Genomic DNA, 18,551 nt, shown 5'->3' with positions numbered 1-18,551 from the left:
TGAACCCTTGGCCTTGGTGTTATCAGCACCATACTCTCCCAAGTGAGCCATGGGCTGGCCCTCAAAGACTTAACCTTAACCATGCTGCGTGTGCTGTGGGCCAGCCTGGCTTGGGGGAGGTAATGCCCAGCAGCTCCTGGCATAACAGCTGCCAGCCCGGGCCACTGGGATGAAGGGCTTGGGCGGTGGGAAGCCCTGGGGGGACATGTCCCTGAAACATTGACTCTCCCTACAGCTGGAAAACCTCATGCTGGACAAAGATGGCCATATCAAGATTACTGACTTTGGCCTGTGCAAGGAGGGCATCAGTGATGGGGCTACCATGAAAACCTTCTGTGGGACCCCGGAGTACCTGGCGCCTGAGGTTTCTGGGGCTGGGGGACACAGGAGCGTGTGAGGCTAAGGGTGGAGGGGACCCTCACAGCTGTGTGTGTGCCTCGCGCAGACCCTCAGGGGCAGGACTGTAGTTCCCTACAGGCGCTCCCCAGCCTCAGGGGCCACGGGCCTGGCTCTCATTGCCCTTCTCTCCTCAGGTGCTGGAGGACAATGACTATGGTCGGGCTGTGGACTGGTGGGGGCTGGGTGTGGTCATGTACGAGATGATGTGTGGCCGCCTGCCCTTCTACAACCAGGACCACGAGCGCCTCTTCGAGCTCATCCTCATGGAAGAGATCCGCTTCCCGCGCACACTCAGCCCCGAGGCCAAGTCCCTGCTTGCTGGGCTGCTTAAGAAGGACCCCAAGCAAAGGTGAGGGCCGGCCTCTGCCTGACCCAGATCAGTGCAACCTGTTGACACTGTCCGCTGGGCCTGGAGGGGGCAGTGTCTACAAGCACACTGTGTTGTCCCTGCACAGACCCTGATAATCCCCACAGCTGGCACTTAGGGACAGCTCCCTTGGGGCCAGGCCATTGCTGGCACTCTCCCTGCACTGCCTTGTTTTATGAGGACACTGAGGAACAGAGCAGTCCTTTGCCAGGTCTAGGGGTGCCAAGTTGTATGTGGTAGGATGTGAACCTGCCATCTGCCAAGCCCACCTGGTTAGCTCCCTTTCCGGACTCGGGGTGAGGGCAGGCTGTGAGGCCACGTGGCTCCAGTTTGCAGTCTCCCTGGCTCCAACCTTGGGCATGGAACCTCCCCTCCCTGGGCCTTCGTTTCTTCCTGAGTGCAGTGGTGGTTTGTGGCCAGGACAGAATCATGAAAGGCTGTGCAGAGCCTGCATGTCACAGCTTAGGCCCATCTGTACCAAGAGCCCGTCTCCCAGAACCTGGCTGCTCCGGGAGGCGGGCGCTGATGGCAGTCTCTGCCCAGGCTCGGTGGGGGGCCCAGCGATGCCAAGGAGGTCATGGAGCACAGGTTCTTCCTCAGCATCAACTGGCAGGACGTGGTACAGAAGAAGGTGAGCCCCCACTACCTGACCCAACAAGAGCTCCCAAGGGCCTGGTCTGCTCGTTAGTGACCTTGGTCAAAGCCTCTTGTCCTCAGGGTCCCTGAGTCAGGGTTCTTCTCTCTGTAGCTCCTGCCACCCTTCAAGCCTCAGGTCACATCTGAGGTTGATACAAGGTACTTCGATGATGAATTCACCGCCCAGTCCATCACAATCACACCCCCGGACCGCTGTGAGTGTCTAGGGCCCCCTGGCCTGGCGGGCCTGGCTGGGTAGTGGAGGGATGGGATCTGCTCTTGACCCAGCTCTCGAGGAAGATCCTCATAGGCCACGCTCTCCGTATCTGGACAGTTTGCCCTAAGATCTACTCACAGGGCCTTTTGCTATTGGTCTTCTTTGGACCTGGAGAGGCTTACCAGGAACCATTGGCTACAGTACATTCCAGAGCTCTGGGTAGGAGAGAGCCTGGGTCTTTGGGGCTAGACTGGTTCATTACCTCTTCAGTTGTTTGAGTTCTTTCTCTGAATCCAGCCCAGGGCTGGGTTATGCTGGGGAGTGTGCTGCAGTGACCAAGTCTGCCCTGGGCCCTGCCCTCAGGGACCGCCCAGTCCAGATGGGGTGAGAGTCCAGAGTGGTAAGGGCTAGGGTGTAGGAGCCCAGGGACTGGAGAATCCCAGAGGAAATGTCTAATGTGGCCTGTGGGTGAGGGAGGCCTCCTGGAGGAGGAAACAAACATATTAGTGAGATGCATTCCTGGCAGAAGGGATGGCAGATGGGATGCCAGAAATGGGAGAAAGCATTGCATGGTCAAGGAACAGGCAGCAGTCAGAATAGATGGGGGAGGAGAGGATCTTGGGGGCCACTGGGAGTAGTGGGGATTTCCTGCATGGGGAGCCATGGAAGGGTTTTGTGCAGAGAGGGATGGGGTTGCCTTAGGGCTTTAGAAAGTTCCCTCCATGGCTGCATGTGGAGGATGAGTTGGAGGTCTGGGCTAGACCATGGTGGTGGCTGGGGAGGCTAAGCGAGCAGGCTGCAGGTGGATGGGCCAGGGCTGCAGCCTGGGGAGTGGGGACGGTGCTGAGGGGGCTCTATCAGGGAGGAAGCTGCTGAACCTTCCTGTCTCACTTGTGAGCAGCCTCCACTGGTGGGGGTTCCTACTGTGGTCTACTGTAGTTCTGCCTGTGGCTGGTTCTCCAGGGAGTATGGGAAGGGTGCCTGGGCCCTCTAGGCCAGTCCTCCCCAATGTGCCTCCACCCAACCTCTGCAGATGACAGCCTGGGCTCTCTAGAGCTGGACCAGCGGACCCACTTCCCCCAGTTCTCCTACTCAGCCAGCATCCGCGAGTGAGCAGCCTGCCTGCCGCCACAGGACGCACGCTCGGCTGCCATCCACCGCTCGGGTGGCTTTTTTTTTTTTTAACTTTTTATTTTGCCTTTTTGGTTTGTTTTTCCATCCCTCACCTCCCCACCCCCATTTCCAGTTCCTTCTTTAGTCCTCTCCCAAACTCACCTCAGCGGTCCCAGCAGCCCTTGCCTCCAGCCTCACCTCTGGGCAATTCTCTGCCTCCTGCCCCAGGACCGGGCTGTTGTGTGGATGGAGAGATTCGGGTTTTTAATCAACACAAGCCCCAGTGACGGGTGAAGCATGAAGCTGTGGGCCTGCCTGAATTTCTGGCCAGGCACCCGGCAGGCAGCCCGCTTATGCTGCTGCTTCTGGATGGAGGCTGCGTTCTGCTGGGACATGTCGCCCAGCGGACAGTGCCCTGGTGCTGCCTTCCACCCCCTGTTGCCTAGGCTCAGAGTGGCCTGGCATGGGGCAGTCTGATCCCTGCCCTCCCCCTGCCATGGGGGCAGAAAAGCAATAATGTCCAGGGACAGGTGGGGGCTTTTGGAAGCTAAGGCATGAGGACGTTAGGGCTCCCTTGTGAATGGGGCCAGGTCCTCGGATCTGCATTGTGGGGAACGAAGAGGGGCTCGGAGGTGGGCCCTGCCTCCCCACCTCACCCCCAAGCTGCTCTCCTTACCCTGTGGACAAGGCAGGAGGAACATTTGAGGGCTAGCCAGCCCGGCCCCCAGCCCCGTGCCTTACCAGGACTTCCTTCCAGCTGGCCTTGCCTCCTGCTGGATCCAGGGCCCGGCCCTGGCCCTGGCCCAGGAGGATGGGGCTTGGGTAACGCCCTTCTCTCTGCCTGGGGCGGAGGGGCACCAGCCTCGGCTGTTACACATCTCACACCGAGACAGTATTGGGCCCCATGGACTTGGGTTAGGGAAGGGGTGGGCGTCTCTGGTACGTATTGGGGTACGGGGAGCCTCTGAGAAAGGAGGCTCCCAGGTTGCCTCACTCCCTCCCCTTCTCCAGGGTCCCACGTTCTGCAGCCTTAAGGTGAACGTGACGCGAGTCCGTGTCAGTGCTGTGGGTACACATGTGTCAGTGGGCATCCTTGTGTGTCTGGGATGCAGAGGCACATGGGTGTGTGTTTGTGCATGTGTGTCGGGTATGTGTGTGGGAGGGCAGTGTGTCTGAGTCCTCCAGTGTGTGTGGCGTGTGTGGGCTCGGGCCCCCATCCTTGGCCTGAGCACTTCACCTCGTGGGGGGCGGGGTGCTGACCCAGTGGGAGGAGCCCCACCTGGGAGCCCCTCCCTTGCTGCCCTGCCCACATCTCTCCTCCCCTCCCCCAAACATCTCTGGGTGTTTGAAATTTAGTTTTTGTGATTTTGATCTCCCCACCCCACCTCCTGTACTAGGCAGTTCACAGAAGGGCATTGTGGGGTGAGGGTTGGTTTGGGTGGGTGGGGGTTCTTTTCTCCTTTTTGTGTGTGTATGTTGTTTATCTGACAATTTCCCCCTCATTCCCACTTGCCTTTCCCTGTTCCTCATATTTGTACGGTACAAGCAATAAAGACACTCATTTCAGACCAGGGCCCAGCCTGCAATTATGCTGGCCCACCAACCTGGGCCTTGCCTTGATAACTAAGTATGGTCCCTGGACACCAGTTACCTCCTGCTCCCATTGCTCCATTCAGAAGGCCCTGTTGAGGCAGGGGTGGGAGAGGGTGAATTGAGCAGGGGCACAGAGGTGGGAACGAGCTCGGGACTTGGGCAGCTGGGGTGGCATGTGCACGGGCTCAGGCAGGTGCTGTGAGGTTGAAGCTGCTGAGGAGTTTGGGGGGGCTCCCTGGACCTAAGGTGGGGTGAGGTGAACAGAGACCTTTCTAAGCCCTCAGATGCTGCTTAGGCTAAAAGAGGTGGGGTGGAGGGGTGGATGGGAGGTTTGGGTGGATCAGCACAAGGAAGGGTGTGTGTGGTGTCATTGAACCCTGGGAGGAGTGTGAGGGAGCAGTTCATTCCACGTGGCCTTTGAGCCCTAGAGTGGGGCCTGCCACATCCCCTCCCTGTTTATGTTAAACTGGGAAGCCTCAGGGCCCCCCAAATTCCATTACAAAGTTTGTGGTGTATTAATTGTTTGTGGTTGCTCTCAGCTGGGAGCACCTGAGCCTGTGGTTTCAGCCACTCACAGCTCTGTGAGTCAGTACTGTGACAACTGTTCCCCTCTATGCTGGCTGTATGCTTGGCCCCTGCAGCTCCTAGGTTTGAGTCACGTGGCCCGCGTTGGCTGGGCACTGGCTGAATTGGAATGTCCCCCCCCCCCCGACCCAGGGACCAGGGCTGTGTCTTGCAGAGCCCTGCTGTCCAGAGGGCCTGGTACAGATGAATTTAATTTCCAGTTTTGCCAGAAGGTGTTAGGGCATCACAGACATGGAGTCTCTGAGATTTTAAGTGAGGGAATCAGAAAAGTCAGATCCAATTTACAGAAATCTGCGTTAGTTATAGTTACGAGGTTACTTTAGAAAGTTTGTGGAAAGGTGGAAATGACATAAGACAAATCTTTCCATGAACTTTCTGAAGACCCCTTGTAAGACTCCTGGTAGTGGTGGTGGTTTGTTTTTCAAATTCTATATGGATTTTATTGTTTATTTAATTATAAAAGTATGCCCAGGTGGTCATAAGATGAACTGAGAAGCCTATAAAGAAAAGCCTTTTACTTTTTCCTCTACTCTCAGCCCCCTGAGATGACCGATGTTAAAATTTCTCTCCCATCACAGTAGGATGCTGATCTCCCAGTGTGGGTACGTTCCCGTCTACCTCATTCTTTTATCACTTGTCTCATATTCCACGGGATGGGGTCCCAGAGTTTAATCAGTGGCTTCCTTTGGTTGAACGTATATCCTTAGATGTTTTGGTGCTTCTTATTTCTGTAGAACTTCCCAAAGGGGAATTTTGAGGTTGAAAAGTTTTAATAAAATTTTACCAATTAAATTTTGAGTAGATTAATCTGTCTTATGCAATATGCATTTTTAAAAATTCATGTTTTTTTGTTTGTGTGTATAAAGAGTAACACAAGCAAAAGAAAAATGTAAGGAAGGAAGGAAAAGTCACCCAAGACCCTAGGGCCTTGAGTACTCATTTTGGTACTCAGATTGCCTCTCTCTGCCAATGGATGCTGCATCATAAGAAGGCGGTTTCCTTCTGCTTTTTGCATAACCCTTTCCTCCCAGTTACTGCCAAGCCCTTGGGGTATGTACTGCTCCATCTTACCCTTGCTCCTACCAACATATGTCAATCAATAGGGCGTGCTGGGTCATTGGTAAAAAAGAGGTTTTCTTTTAGCCACTCTTTTGCACTTTGGGCAACCCCTCATGGACATTGCTATCTCATGCTTTCCAGTTGCTTCACGAGGTGGTAGATGCACCTCAACTGAGTCAGCCACCCCCCGTTGACAGGAACTCACTTGGTTTCATTTTTTTGTTGCTCCCAACAGTGCTGTAATAAACCTTAAAGATCCATCTTTTTTTTTTTTTACCTTTTTGTCTTTTTTACTGACCGGTAACGGGATCGCAACCCTCAGTGTCGCGCCCGTACCGGGGACCAGCAACGGGATCGCAACCCTCGGTGTTGCGCCTGCACCGCGCTCAGCCAGTGAGCGGGAACCGGTCTCCACATGGGATCCGAACCCTCGGCGGGAGTGCCGCCACATTCCCAAGCGGTGCACTCTCCAGTGCGCCACCGGGCCAGCCCTTAAAGATCCATCTTTACTGCACTTGTGTTTTTATATTTGTGGCCTACAGGACTTCAATACATGTCAGATAGCTTTCCAAAAAAACAAAACAAAAAACGTAGTGATTCGCATATTTTAAATTTTGAAATAATTTGTAGACTTGCAGAAAATTTAAACTTTCAAAAAGAATCCTGAGATGATTCTAGTATCAGGGCAAGAAATATACAAGATGAGCCTGGAGCATCTTGTAGTGCCAAGAAAACAAACCCTTCCACTGATGGGAGTATGTGAAAGGGACACAGGAGTCAACAGAAAGAGCTCCAGTGGCTAAAGCTGAAAACAGTTTGAGCAACAAAATAAATAGCCTCGTATTGGGTTCTACTCAAAGTATGAAATAAATGGGGAGAACAGATAAATGTGTAGAAAATCACAAATAATTTCTGGAGACACTCCACCTTCGAGGAGAGGGCGCATACCCCCACTGCTCAGGCATGGCTACGTAGTGACTCCTCCAAAGAGCACACTATGGAGTGTGGGGAAGTAATTTTTCAGGAAAGAAACCTGACAAACCACCGCAAGAGCTCCAGTGGCTAAAGCTGAAAACAGTTTGAGCAACAAAATAAATAGCCTCGTATTGGATTCTACTCAAAGTATGAAATAAATGGGGAGAACAGATAAATGTGTAGAAAATTACAAATAATTTCTGGAGACACTCCACCTTCGAGGAGAGGGCGCATACCCCCACTGCTCAGGCATGGGCGACGTAGTGACTCCTCCAAAGAGCACACTATGGAGTGTGGGGAAGTAATTTTTCAGGAAAGAAACCTGACAAACCACCGCGTCAGCCAGGTGACGAAGATCAACGTCAACCCTAAGTCGTGCTGACAGTTTGAGGGTACTTAAACATGTTTGTGGACAAAATGGAATTAAAAGATAATACGAGGGCTGGGCAGCTCAGTTGGTTAGGATGTGGTGCTGATAACACCAAATACCTGATCAATAGTCCTCAAAACTGTCCAGATCGTTCAAAACAAGACAAGTCTGAGAAAGCAGCATAGCTGAGAGAAGCCTAAGGAGACATGATGACTGAATGTAATGTGGTCTCCTGAAACGGGGAAAGGATATCAGGGGAAAGGTCAGGAAGTCTGAATAAAGCATGAATTTCAGTTAATAATCAATATTGGTTCACTGATTGTGATAAATGTACCACACTACTTTATGATGTTAATAGTAGGAGAAACTGGGTGTGGGGTAGATGGGAACACTCGTATCTTTGCAACTTTCTGTAAATCTTGAAAATAAAAATTTTATATAAAAAAGCTAGATAGCATTTTACTACAGTTATTTTATTTCCTCCCTCTCTTCTCTCCCCCACTTCATGTTTACACATCTGTCCTAAAACAAAAATATTCTTTTATGTAACTGCATTCTAACGGTCAAGGTCAGGAAGTTAACATTAAAACAATGCTTGAAACAATGCTTTTCTCTACAGAGTTTAATCAAATTTTACTAATGGTCACGCTCAATGTCCTTGTATAGGAAAAAAAAAAAAAAATCCTGGGTAATGACTCAGTCCAGGCTCACATGTTGCATTCAGTTGTCAGTTTGAAACTCACAGGATAGTTATTTTTTGCAGAATGTCCCACAGGGTTTGTTGCCTGATGTTTCCTCGTGGAAACAGCAGGCAAGCTGTTTTGGGCAGGAATTCCGAGAAGTGATGTGCCCTTTTCAGGGCATCCTATCAGGAGGCACATGAGGATGATTTGTCCTGTGACTGGTAATGACTTTGATCCCTTGGTTAAGATGCAGTGTCTCAGGTTTCTCCACTGTAAAATTACTACTTTCCCTCTGTAGCAAGCATCTTGTGTAGAGATACTTTGAGACTGCAAATATCTAGATTCTCATCAAATGTTCACTACTAGTTTTAACATTGGTGTTGATGTTTCTTGCCTGAAACATTTAATGCTATGGTGGTTGCCAAATATGACTTTCCATCGTTCCTTCTACATTTTATTAGTTCGCATTTCAAAGGTAAGAGCTTTTCCTCCCCACCACCCACCCTTGTTATATCAGAGTGAGCTTGTATTCTAATTTTATTCAGTGATTTGTGACCCATTACTATCATTATCTTGATGGTCAAATTGTTCTAGATTTGGCTAGTGGCTTCTGTAGCTGTTTGACCTGCTCTGTCATTAGAACACTTCCTTACTTTCTGCCACACAGAGTTGTTCCTGATCTCATACCCTCTGTTGTGTGACTTCCCCGGGAATCAGTCATTTCTCTAAGTAGCACTGGTTCCTTTCAATGAAGAAGCCAAGATCTGGACTCTAGGTGAGCTCATCGCTGTTGGGAGGGCCACTGCTCTCAGGCCCTGTCTGTGGACTAAACTAGGAGACGTATGCATGCACACACAATGCCTATTTCTATATAGTAACAACCACGGGGTCACACAATTTTATCGCTGATTCCACTGCAACACTAAGGTTCACTCTAACTTTCCTATCCATATTTGTACACCCATTCTCTGAGAGTGCAAAACCTGACTCCCCTTGACCACAATATATTTGCTCTATTCTAGAATATAGCTCAAGTGTTGCTAACCCACACTACCCTGAAAAAGAAGGCTTCTTACCACAGTTCAGTATGTTCTTTTTGCCTTTAGTTGAGGGTGTACAGTCAAAATACTGTGCCCCAAAATGACTTCGATTAGCCCTTCCCTACCCCCCTTCACCCCATGTGGTTATATTATGTATCTGAAATACAGTTAGGCTCATGTCACATTTTGAAAAGTAAAACTTTTTTCCTATGGCAATGTTCCAACCCTCATAAAAGCAGACAGTATAATGAACTCCCACAAACCTATAAGCTTCATATGGCTTTCCTGTGATTTACATGTTGAAGCAGATTCCACATGGGGTCTTATGAGACTGGTCCTCCTCAAATCCCTGTGATGTCTACTGGTCCCCAAGGCAGGGGCCACCTCCTCCCTCTTGCCTTTCCAGAGAAGGAACTGAGGCAGGGAGGGATTGGTGGAAGGAGGTGCTGGCTGGTCTTCTCCAAGGCTGGGCTCTTCTCTCCTTTGTCCTTCAGGGCAGCTTAAGTAAGAGCAGTGCCAAGCCCTTCACTCAGTCATTTGATAAACACTTGATGTCTGCTCTGCACCAGCCATGGGATTCAAGGAAGAGTCAGATGAGACCTTCCCTGGGATAGAGTAGTGCCCCGATCTGTCTAGGGGTACAGACCCAAATAACCCTGCTTTCATTCATTTAACAAAGATACTGAGCCCCCTACTATGAGCCAGGTACTGTTATGGGTGCTGAAGTCACAGCCACAGACAAGATGGGCCAAACACAGCCCTGCTCTTAGAAAACAACATAATTTATCAAATATGTGAGGTGCAGAGAATTAAAAGATCGATCTGGTGGTGACTGGGTGACTACTTTAGATAGGGGGCCAAGGAAGGCCTCAAGTAACATTTGAGCAGAAACCTAAATGAAGAGTAAGCCAGGTGGATCTCTGGGGGAAGAGCGTTGTAGGCAGTAGGAACAGCAAGTGCAAAGGCCCTGAGGCAGGCAGGTGTCTCAGATATCTGGGGAACATAAGGAGGCCAGGTTTCTCAAAGTGAAGTGAGGGAGGGGGAGAATGGAAGGAGAGGAGGTTAGTGAGTTAACAATGGGCCAAAGGGAACTTTGGCCAGGGTGAGGAGTTTGGCTTTTGGTATGACAGGAAGCCATTGGTCCAACATCTCACACTCTATCCCTTGCTCACTTTTCCAGCCTCACTGACGTCTCAACACTTGAAAATAGTAAGCTCTTTCCTGCCTCTGTGCCTTTGCTTATGCTGTTCTCTCCACTTATAATATTCTCCCCTCTGGCTTTCTGGCTTTCTCCTTTTTCAGGTTTGAGTTCCAATGTCACTTCGTCGGAGAGGCCCTCCTGGACCACTATCTCTAAATTACATCCAGTCTTTTCACTCATTCATTCAACAAATATTTATTGAGCACCAATAGGTACTCATTTATGTTCCAGGTTCTGTTCTAGGCACTGGGTATACAACAGTAGAAAAAACAAAACAAAAAAACAGCAGGCAAAAAGCCCTGCCCTTGCACTCAAGTTAGGAGGGAGACAGTAGACAGGACAGTATATGGTTGATTAGAAGATAGTAAGTGCTAAGAAGAGAATAAGTGGGGAGAATGGAGACAGGAAATGGTTAGGATGACACTTTTCATGGAGAAGGTAATATCTGAGTAAACAAAGGAGGTTTGGGAGGGCAGCATGATCTCTGAGGGAAGAGCATTTCAGGCAGAGGGACTAGCCAGTGCAAAGGCCCTGAGGTAGGAGCATGCTTGGTGTGGGTGAGGAAGGGTCAGGAGGCCAGAAGAGGACTGAGTGAGTGCAGTGGGGTAGATGAGTTCAGAGGGGTGTGTGTGTGGTGGGGGCAGATAACACAGGGCATCATGGGCCTTCAGCTTGAGGGAGATGGGAGCCATGAAGGAGTTCTGACTAGAGTCAGGGTGTGATCTGACATAGGCGTGCACAGGATCCCTTTGCTTGCATGTGGGGAACGAGCTGTAGGAGATGGGAACAGGGAGAGCAGCCAGGAGGCCGCTGCACTAGTCCGGACCAATTGCTGGTGACTTGTCCCTATCATAATCTCAGCGCTAGACCGTGGGCTTGGTAAAGCCAAGAACCACAGGTGACCTGTTCACCCCTGAATGCTTAGTGCACAGGACAGGGGTCTGCCTTAAATATTTGTTAAGTGATCTATAGCGCCCATGTCTTGAGCTTTTACTGTATCAGGCCCTGTGCTGGACGCTTAAAACACAGTATTATAAAATCCTCAGGACAACCCTGTCGGCTAAATTTTAAAATAATCCCTACTTAATGGTTGAGGAAAGTGAGGCTCAGAGGGGCTCCTTTGAGCAGCAGGACGAGGATCTGACTCCAGCTGCCTGGCCTTAGAGGGTTTGGAGGAGGCAGAGGCAGCGTGAGTAGCATTCACCTTCGTATATGCACCTGCTCGGGGTGGCGAACTCGGTACGCATGCGCCCAGGCGCTTTTAAAGCGCCGCCACTGGTTCCCCTTTCCAGCTGGAGATTGTAGGCGCTTGGCTTCGTCCGCGACGCCAGTCTGCAGGATGCTGGTGAGAGGCACGGGCCCACCTCCCGGCCCTGGTCTCCCCCCAGACGCTGACCCCCAGCCCCTCTCCCTTGCAGAGTCCCGCAGCCTCCCTCAATGCAGAGCCTCCGAGCGCCGCAGTCCCTAACAGCGTCCCCGCGGGCACGAGTGTCTCCCCAGGACGCCCGGAAAGGCCCCTGGGGCCGTGCACACCGCCGGGGCTGGAGGAGGCGCTGAGCGCGCTGGGGCTGGAGGGAGAACGCGAGTACGCCGGGGACATCTTCGCGGAAGTCTTGGTGAGCGGACCCGCGGGCCGCAGACCACTCTGGCGCCGCCCCCACCTCTGGAGGGCAGCCCAGGGGTTCGGGTTAGAGGAGGCCAAAGCCGGCCCACTTGCCCAGCACGCATTCAACAGGCGTTTCCCAGCTCCATCTCGCCAGCCTCGTCTCCTCTGACTGTCCAGCGCCCCTGCCCCCAGCTTCTAGGATTTTTTCCCCTCTCACAGTTACCCGCTCGGAATGCCTGTTCCCACCCTCCAAAGGCCGTTTGCAGTCCCCGCTTTGCTGTTTCATAGTCCCTCGTACTTGTCCCCACATGCCTGCCCCCAGCTTCTAGGATTTTTTCCCCTCTCACAGTTACCCGCTCGGAATGCCTGTTCCTACCCTCCAAAGGCCGTTTGCAGTCCCCGCTTTGCTGTTTCATAGTCCCTCGTACTTGTCCCCACATGTATTTGTTTAACATATTTAGCGACTTATTAACAAATGTTTTTGAGCATGTTCTAGGCACTGGAGATGCTGTGATGATCAACACAGCCTGTCCTCATTTGGGGGACACAGACAAGCAAATATATTCAGTAATTAAAGAAGGGCCACAAAGACCAAAAGAGACCCACGGGGGTCCTCAGACATCTGTGTGAGATAGGTACTGCCGGAAGAAATACTGAAGGGGTGAATATATTTAACCAACATCTCGTGAGTGCCTCTCTTTGGCCAGGGTCTCTGTTAGGAACTGAGAGACACACCTGTGACCTGGACAGAAGTCCTGCCCTCGTGGTGCTGGCAGCCTAGCGGGGCAAACACACGAAACACACAGGGAAACCCTGGGTGCCTTCAATATGAAAATACTTTGAAAATAAAGTGATGAGATAGCGATGCAGTGGAGGGAAGAGTATATAGAAAGTATAAAGAGAAATTTTAGCTGGGACTTGAGTGACGGAGAAGGCAATGCGAGGATTTGGAGAAGGACCTTGGGAACAGTAAGTACAAAGGCCCTGGGGCAGAAATGAGGGTTGGCATAGTCTAGAAGCCAAAAAGAAGGCTGGTGTGGCTGCAGTGTGGGTCGTGAGGGGAAACAGGGAAGAGGTGACGGAGAAGGGGCAGGGCCTGAGAGTCATTAGGATTTTCTCCTAAGGGTACTGGGAGCCACAGAATACTTCTAAGTGGGGGAGTTCCTTTGTCAGATCTGTCTTTGAAAAAACCCTTCTTTTATGTTTTATTTTTATGTGTGTGTGTGGCTGGCTAGTACAGGGATCCAAATCTGTGACCTTGGTGTTATCAGCACCCACACTCTAACCAACTGAGCATCCGGCCAGCCTAGAAGGACCCTTCTAGGTGCTCTGAGGGGAATGGGTTTAGGATTGGTGGTCAAGAGTGGAGTCTGGGAACGCAGGGGGAGATGCCCAGGGGGTCGAGTGGCTATGGGGGCTGCAGACTACACAGGTGGGTAGAGAGGTGTCTAGAACAAAGTCCAGAGTCCTAGATGGGGACACAAAAGAGAAGCACATTAGGAGGCCAGTTTGGGTGTGGCACTCTCGTGAGACATCCAACTGGCAGGAGGTGATTGCTGCAACCAGGGTGGGGGCTCAGGAGAGAAACTGAGGCACAGGTGTGGAGAACGAGGCCGTTCCTCTCCAGGTGTGCCGCGCGCTGCCCCCGAGGGCCCTGCCCCGCACCGTGACCCCAGAGATGCGCGCTCTAGTGGTGGACTGGCTGGTCCAAGTGCATGTACGTGCCGGGGAGGGTGCGGGGCTGGGCCCGGGACGCATCGCCGCCCGGGACCTCAGTGATCACCCATGCCTCTCCGCAGGAGTACCTGGGTTTGGCGGGAGACACGCTTTACCTGGCTGTACACCTGCTCGATTCCTACCTGTGCGCGGGCCGAGTGCGTCTACACCGCCTTCAGCTGCTGGGCGTGGCCTGCTTGTTCGTGGCGTGTAAAATGGAAGAGTGCGTGCTTCCCGAGGTACTTCCGGGGTGGGGTGGGAGTCTTTGCCGTAGTCACTGATCAAATGCCTACTGTGTGCCTAACGCTTTCCGTACTCTTGGAAGCTAACATATCCGTATGAGGTAGGGGCTGCCAATGTGCCCCTCTAACAGAGGAGGAGACTGAGGCCCGGAGAAAGACATTTGCCCAAAGTCGAACGGTTGGGACTTGGAGTCATCCTGGAATAGTTACAGTAATTACAGTCCATCTTCAGTAGTTATAGTTAACGTGCATGAACTCGGTGCCAATCAGAACTGCCTGGTGAAGTAGGGAGTGGTATCTCGGCTTTACAGAAGAGCAAACTGAGGCAGAGAGATTTGCCATGTCACACAGTGGGTAATGGTGAGGTTTGAACTTGGATCCCGGTCTTTCCGACTCTGAAGCCGGTGTTCTCCACATCTTTCAGACACAAGTAAATGGCCCCATTTTACAGACTAGGAAACTGAGGTCCGGAACTTGGACTGAACCGATCCCAGGCACTCCAAGGCAGGGAGTAAAGAGCTGAAGTTCGAGGCTCCCCCCTTTCTCCCCCACCCGCTCCCCGCCATTCCACAGCCCACCTCCCTCTGCCTCCTGAGCGCCGGCTCCTTCTCACCGGCTGAACTGCTGCGCGCCGAGCGCCGCATCCTGAGCCGCTTGGATTTCCGGCTGCACCACCCGGGCCCGCTGCTGTGCCTCGGGCTGCTTGCTGCGCTGGCGGGGAGCAGCCCCCAGGTGCGCGTGGGCGTGGTCAGGGGCGTGGCCTGGGCGCGGGCAGGGGCGTGGTCTGACGTTCAACCCGCCTCCCTGGCAGGTGATGCTACTTGCCACCTACTTCCTGGAGCTGTCTTTGCTAGAGGCAGAGGCCGCGGGATGGGAGCCGGGTCGTCGCGCCGCTGCAGCTCTGAGCCTGGCTCACCGCGTGCTCAACGGTGCGGGCTCGAGGCCTGAGCCGGCGCTTTACAGGTATGGCCTCGGCTGAGGGCCTGTGATAGGGTCTCCGCGGCTTCAGTGACGTCCCTTCCTGATCACCGTTTTTAGCGTCTCAGAGAATGAGAGGTAGTTATTAGGGGGGGGAGCACCTCGACTTGAGTTTTTGGGGGTCGCATTTTTTAAGTTCCCATTTGCTTTTCGCTGGGGGTATATGAGAATGGGGTGTTTGTCCAGATTTGGAGACACTTAACCTTACCCCCCTAAGTGGAAGATAGTTTTCTCGGGCTCGGAAGTTGCTCTGTGTTCCAGTGTTGAGAGTGAAGGGTCTGCCAGGCCTCGAGTCCTCCAGTTCCGTATCTGGTCGCAGATGGGTGTCCCTTTACCTGCTAGGACCATTAATCCCGTTCATCATGCCGCTGGGTGGCAGCGTAAATCATCTTTTCTGCCAGCCTGTGCCCCCAGGGAAGAGTGGATGTCTGTCCACTCCCAGTCACACTCCTTCCCTCCTCGCGGGTCCTGGCTTCCCCCTAGCCGTGACCTGTGGGGAGAATTGGGTGTCTGCCCCTCCTCGGTGTCCCCTACTCCAGCTGAGGTGGGACATGTGTCTGACCTCAAGAGAGCCCATGAGCCGCCCCCAGGGACCCACGTGGAGGTGTTTACTCCGCCTCAAGCCTCCAGCTCCTAGGATAGGTCATCTTTTCCATCACTCCTTCCTCTGCCTCAGTTTCTCTGTCTGCTTGCTGCAGCCCCGCGGAGCTGGGCCCTCTCGAACCGTGCATGTCCCGAGCCGCGCTCCGAGGCCCCGCGCCGGGCCGAGCCGCCGTCTTCCTCAAGTACGCGCGACCCCAGCGCCAGGGCACCAGCCTGGCCGCCGCGCGCCTGCTCCGCCGCCCCCAGCCTGGGCCTCCCTGAGCACCGAGACCCAGTGAAAAAAAAAAAAAAAGAAAAACACCTCTTGGTGTGCGTCTGTCTCCCACTTCAATAAAATTTCTTTTATTCTGAGCGCTCTCTACCCTCATTGGTCAAATTCCCGCTCCCCTCTCTCTTTTGATTGGTCGCTTCCTAGGCCTCTCATCCCTCTGATTGGATGTTCTCACTAACTTTCTTAATATTGCTGAAGATGAGACGCAAATTCTCAACTCGTCCGCGAGGGGCCGCTGTCGGACTTCCCCAAGCGCCACTCGGGATAAAACTGGGCTCCCGTCAGGACTGGGAAGAAATTTCGAGGGATGGGGACTGTGGGCAACTGAGAATGCCCACCCCAGTCATGAGAAATCCTACCTTGATGTCGCCAGGTTTTCAAATCTTATTCAACAGAAGCTGAAAACCTGCAATGTTATAAATATCTCTGCGTTTATACGTTGTCAACTAATTCAGTATTTTTAAGTGGTCGTACAAGTCCGACACATCACACATGCCGGCCTGCGAAGAACATCAGTTTGTGATAGTAAGAGTCCTTGACAGTAAAAGTTCAATAAATGAGAAGTGATTTACTTCTGAAATGTCGCAGTGTCAACGGGGGGTGATCATAGCACCGACCTCATAGTGGTGTGGTGAGGACGAGCTAATATACACACGAATCTTTAGGGCAATGCATAACACCTGTGAGGTGTTGTAAAAGTGTTATCATTGCATCCTAGCGGGACTGTGAGTAGGTACAGTTGTCCCTGTTTGCTACTGTGTCCCATACCTAGTCATTTACTAGGTCAGAAAACGTTTATTATAAATCAATGGATCTCCATGTTTTTAATTAAAAACCAAACCAAGAGCCGGCCGTGGCTCACTTGGGAGAGCGTGGTGCTGACAACACCAAGTCAAGGGTTAAGATCCCCTTACCCGTCATCCTTTTTAAAACACTTGGGTGAGCGTGGTGCTGACAACACCAAGTCAAGGGTTAAGATCCCCTTACCCGTCATCCTTTTTAAAACAAACAAACAAACAAACAAACAAAGACCCAAACCAAACCAAACACACACTTGAGGTGCAGAAAGTTGAGTGTACTGCTCTGGAATTCAAACTGAGGAGCATTAGATTCCTAACTAAGCCTGGGTTTGGAGGTGCAGAGAAGAAAAACGTTTCCATCCCTGAGGTGTTCAAGGTTGGAATCCAGGGATCGGGGAGAGACTCGCTCAGCTAAAACATTTCATAGCAAAGTACAAGAGATAGAGGCAAATGCTGCTATTGGGATGAGAGGCTGAGGTCAGGTTTTGGCCTGTGGGGTGGGATCTGCTATGGACTCTCCAGCGGGAGGATTGTGGCGGGGGTGGGGGCAGGGAGAGCGGAGGTACAGGCTTGGTTCTCGGGGCTGAAACTCAGGCTGGGGGAGGGGGAAGGGATGGTAAAACATAAGGTATTCACTCATTCATTCATTCATTCATTCATCCAACAACTATGCATGTATACTGCTCCAGAACCAGGCACTTATGATCCCATGACTCAGAGTCTAATGGATGATAGGAAATGCCAGTTGTTAACCATCCATCCTGTGTGAGGCCCTATGCTAAGTGCTTTACCTGCATAATATGATTCAGCCCCCACAACCACTCCGAGGTAACTTACTTGTTATCATCATGTTGCACAGAAGAAAGTCAAAGTGGAGGAAGATCAAGGAAATTGGCCAACGTCCCACAGCTCAGTAGGTGGGTAAGGAGGACGGAAACTCAAATCACCTCATGCGCCCTCAGTTTTTCCCGTGAAAGCCTCCAACGTGTTTACCTTCCTGAAGACTCTTATTACTGTGCTGCTTACTCTGGGATGTCACTGACTGGGGACTTGTCTCACTGGATTTCTCACCTAGACGGTGAGCTGGATGAGAGCAAGAAGCAGGTCTCTCTTGTTCATAGAGTTATCCCCCCTCCGGGAAGCCTCCACCCACCCCCCAGCCTCGGGCAGGTGCCTCCCCTGGACCTCTACAGCCCGTCGTGCCTCCCCATCCTGGCCTTAACCCCTCTGCCTCTGTCTCCCCCATCCCAGCCCTGACTCCTGTGCCTGTGCCTCCCCGTCTAGCCCACTCTGGGTGTCACTGCTCACTGGTCTGTGCCCCCGTGGACCGGGGCCCGGTGAGGTTGGGTTGTGAAGTTCTCTCCGTCTCTGCTGTGTTCCAGCGTTACGCAGCACAGAGCCAGGCACAGAAAAGATATTTGTGAATATTTCTTGTATAAATAAACGAACGAATTCCAAAGTTGGTATTATAGTCCCATGTTACTGATGAGGACACGGAGTTCCGGATAATTTAGGTGAGCTGTCCAAATCATACAACTAGTGAGAAAACAAGAAAGGATTCGAATTTGGGCAGCTTGAGTTCATATCCTAATCCAATAAGCCAAATGGCCAGTGGGCTGAAAACCAGCTTTTCAGGAGTTTGATATCTTTCAGCCCTTTCCCCCAGGCTCATCCTTTCCTTCTAGAATTCTTCAGGAGCTTTGGGCACGGGGGAGGAGAGCAGGCAAGAGGGTGGGGAGGGTAGGGGAGTGGGTACACGGGAGCATCCGGCTGGAGAACTGGGACTTGGGCTGGTTTGAAGGTGAGCCTGGGGAGGTCTTGAGGGCTTTCTCCAGACCCATAGGGGGCAGCCGGAGTCGGCTGACGGAGGTGTGGGGGCGGAGAAAGGGTGGGGACCGGCCCCGCGGGGGGCGATGCGGCAGCTGCCGCGGCGGCCGCAGGAGTTTCCCACAATGCAGCGCGGCGCGCTGTCCCCGGTGCTGATGCTCAGCGCGGCCCCGGAGCCTCCGCCACGCCCGCCTCCCGCCCTCTCCCCGCCGGCTCCCGGCCCGGGACCCCGCCATGGCTCGGCTCGTCCGGGTCCGGCCCCAGAGCCGT

At 52.5% G+C, this 18,551-nt stretch overlaps 3 protein-coding genes across 5 annotated transcripts in view; all 3 read left to right on the top strand.

Annotated features, from left to right (window-relative positions):
* AKT2 (v-akt murine thymoma viral oncogene homolog 2) overlaps positions 1-11,716 on the top strand; it is a 62,298-nt gene extending 50,582 nt beyond the window's left edge. For 2 of the 3 annotated variants that reach the window (XM_008582326.1, XM_008582333.1), the window contains exons 10-14: positions 236-364; positions 534-748; positions 1,310-1,397; positions 1,515-1,617; positions 2,653-4,305. In XM_008582326.1, the coding sequence (XP_008580548.1) occupies positions 236-364; positions 534-748; positions 1,310-1,397; positions 1,515-1,617; positions 2,653-2,732 (615 nt within the window). In that variant the 3' untranslated portion in view covers positions 2,733-4,305. Of the gene's footprint in view, positions 1-235; positions 365-533; positions 749-1,309; positions 1,398-1,514; positions 1,618-2,652; positions 4,306-11,656 lie in introns of those variants that run through there. The other variant, XM_008582340.1, reaches the window with a different exon arrangement.
* Positions 11,717-12,247: 531 nt separating this feature from the next.
* CNTD2 (cyclin N-terminal domain containing 2) lies at positions 12,248-16,234 on the top strand. The gene is made up of 6 exons (XM_008582349.1): positions 12,248-12,813; positions 13,472-13,561; positions 13,644-13,799; positions 14,376-14,534; positions 14,614-14,765; positions 15,479-16,234. The coding sequence occupies exons 1-6, from the start codon at positions 12,709-12,711 to the stop codon at positions 15,642-15,644; spliced, it is 828 nt and encodes a 275-aa protein (XP_008580571.1). The 5' UTR covers positions 12,248-12,708; the 3' UTR covers positions 15,645-16,234.
* Positions 16,235-18,406: 2,172 nt separating this feature from the next.
* Positions 18,407-18,551, top strand: part of TTC9B (tetratricopeptide repeat domain 9B) — a 2,451-nt gene continuing 2,306 nt past the window's right edge. Inside the window, exon 1 of the mRNA XM_008582609.1 lies at positions 18,407-18,544. Coding sequence (XP_008580831.1) covers positions 18,407-18,544 — 138 coding nt within the window. The remainder of the gene's footprint in view (positions 18,545-18,551) is intronic.

Source organism: Galeopterus variegatus, unplaced genomic scaffold, assembly GCF_000696425.1.
Source record: "Galeopterus variegatus unplaced genomic scaffold, G_variegatus-3.0.2 Scaffold93, whole genome shotgun sequence".
Taxonomy (NCBI): domain Eukaryota; kingdom Metazoa; phylum Chordata; class Mammalia; order Dermoptera; family Cynocephalidae; genus Galeopterus; species Galeopterus variegatus.
This window is presented reverse-complemented; position numbering and strand designations above follow the sequence as displayed.

Coding starts and splice junctions, on each gene's coding strand:
- CNTD2 (XM_008582349.1), top strand. CDS start 12,709: ATGCAGTGGAGGGAAGAGTATATAGAAAGTATAAAGAGAAATTTTAGC. Junction 12,814..13,471: donor GGAGAAGGACCTTGGGAACA/GTAAGTACAAAG, acceptor GTTCCTCTCCAG/GTGTGCCGCGCGCTGCCCCC. Junction 13,562..13,643: donor ACTGGCTGGTCCAAGTGCAT/GTACGTGCCGGG, acceptor GCCTCTCCGCAG/GAGTACCTGGGTTTGGCGGG.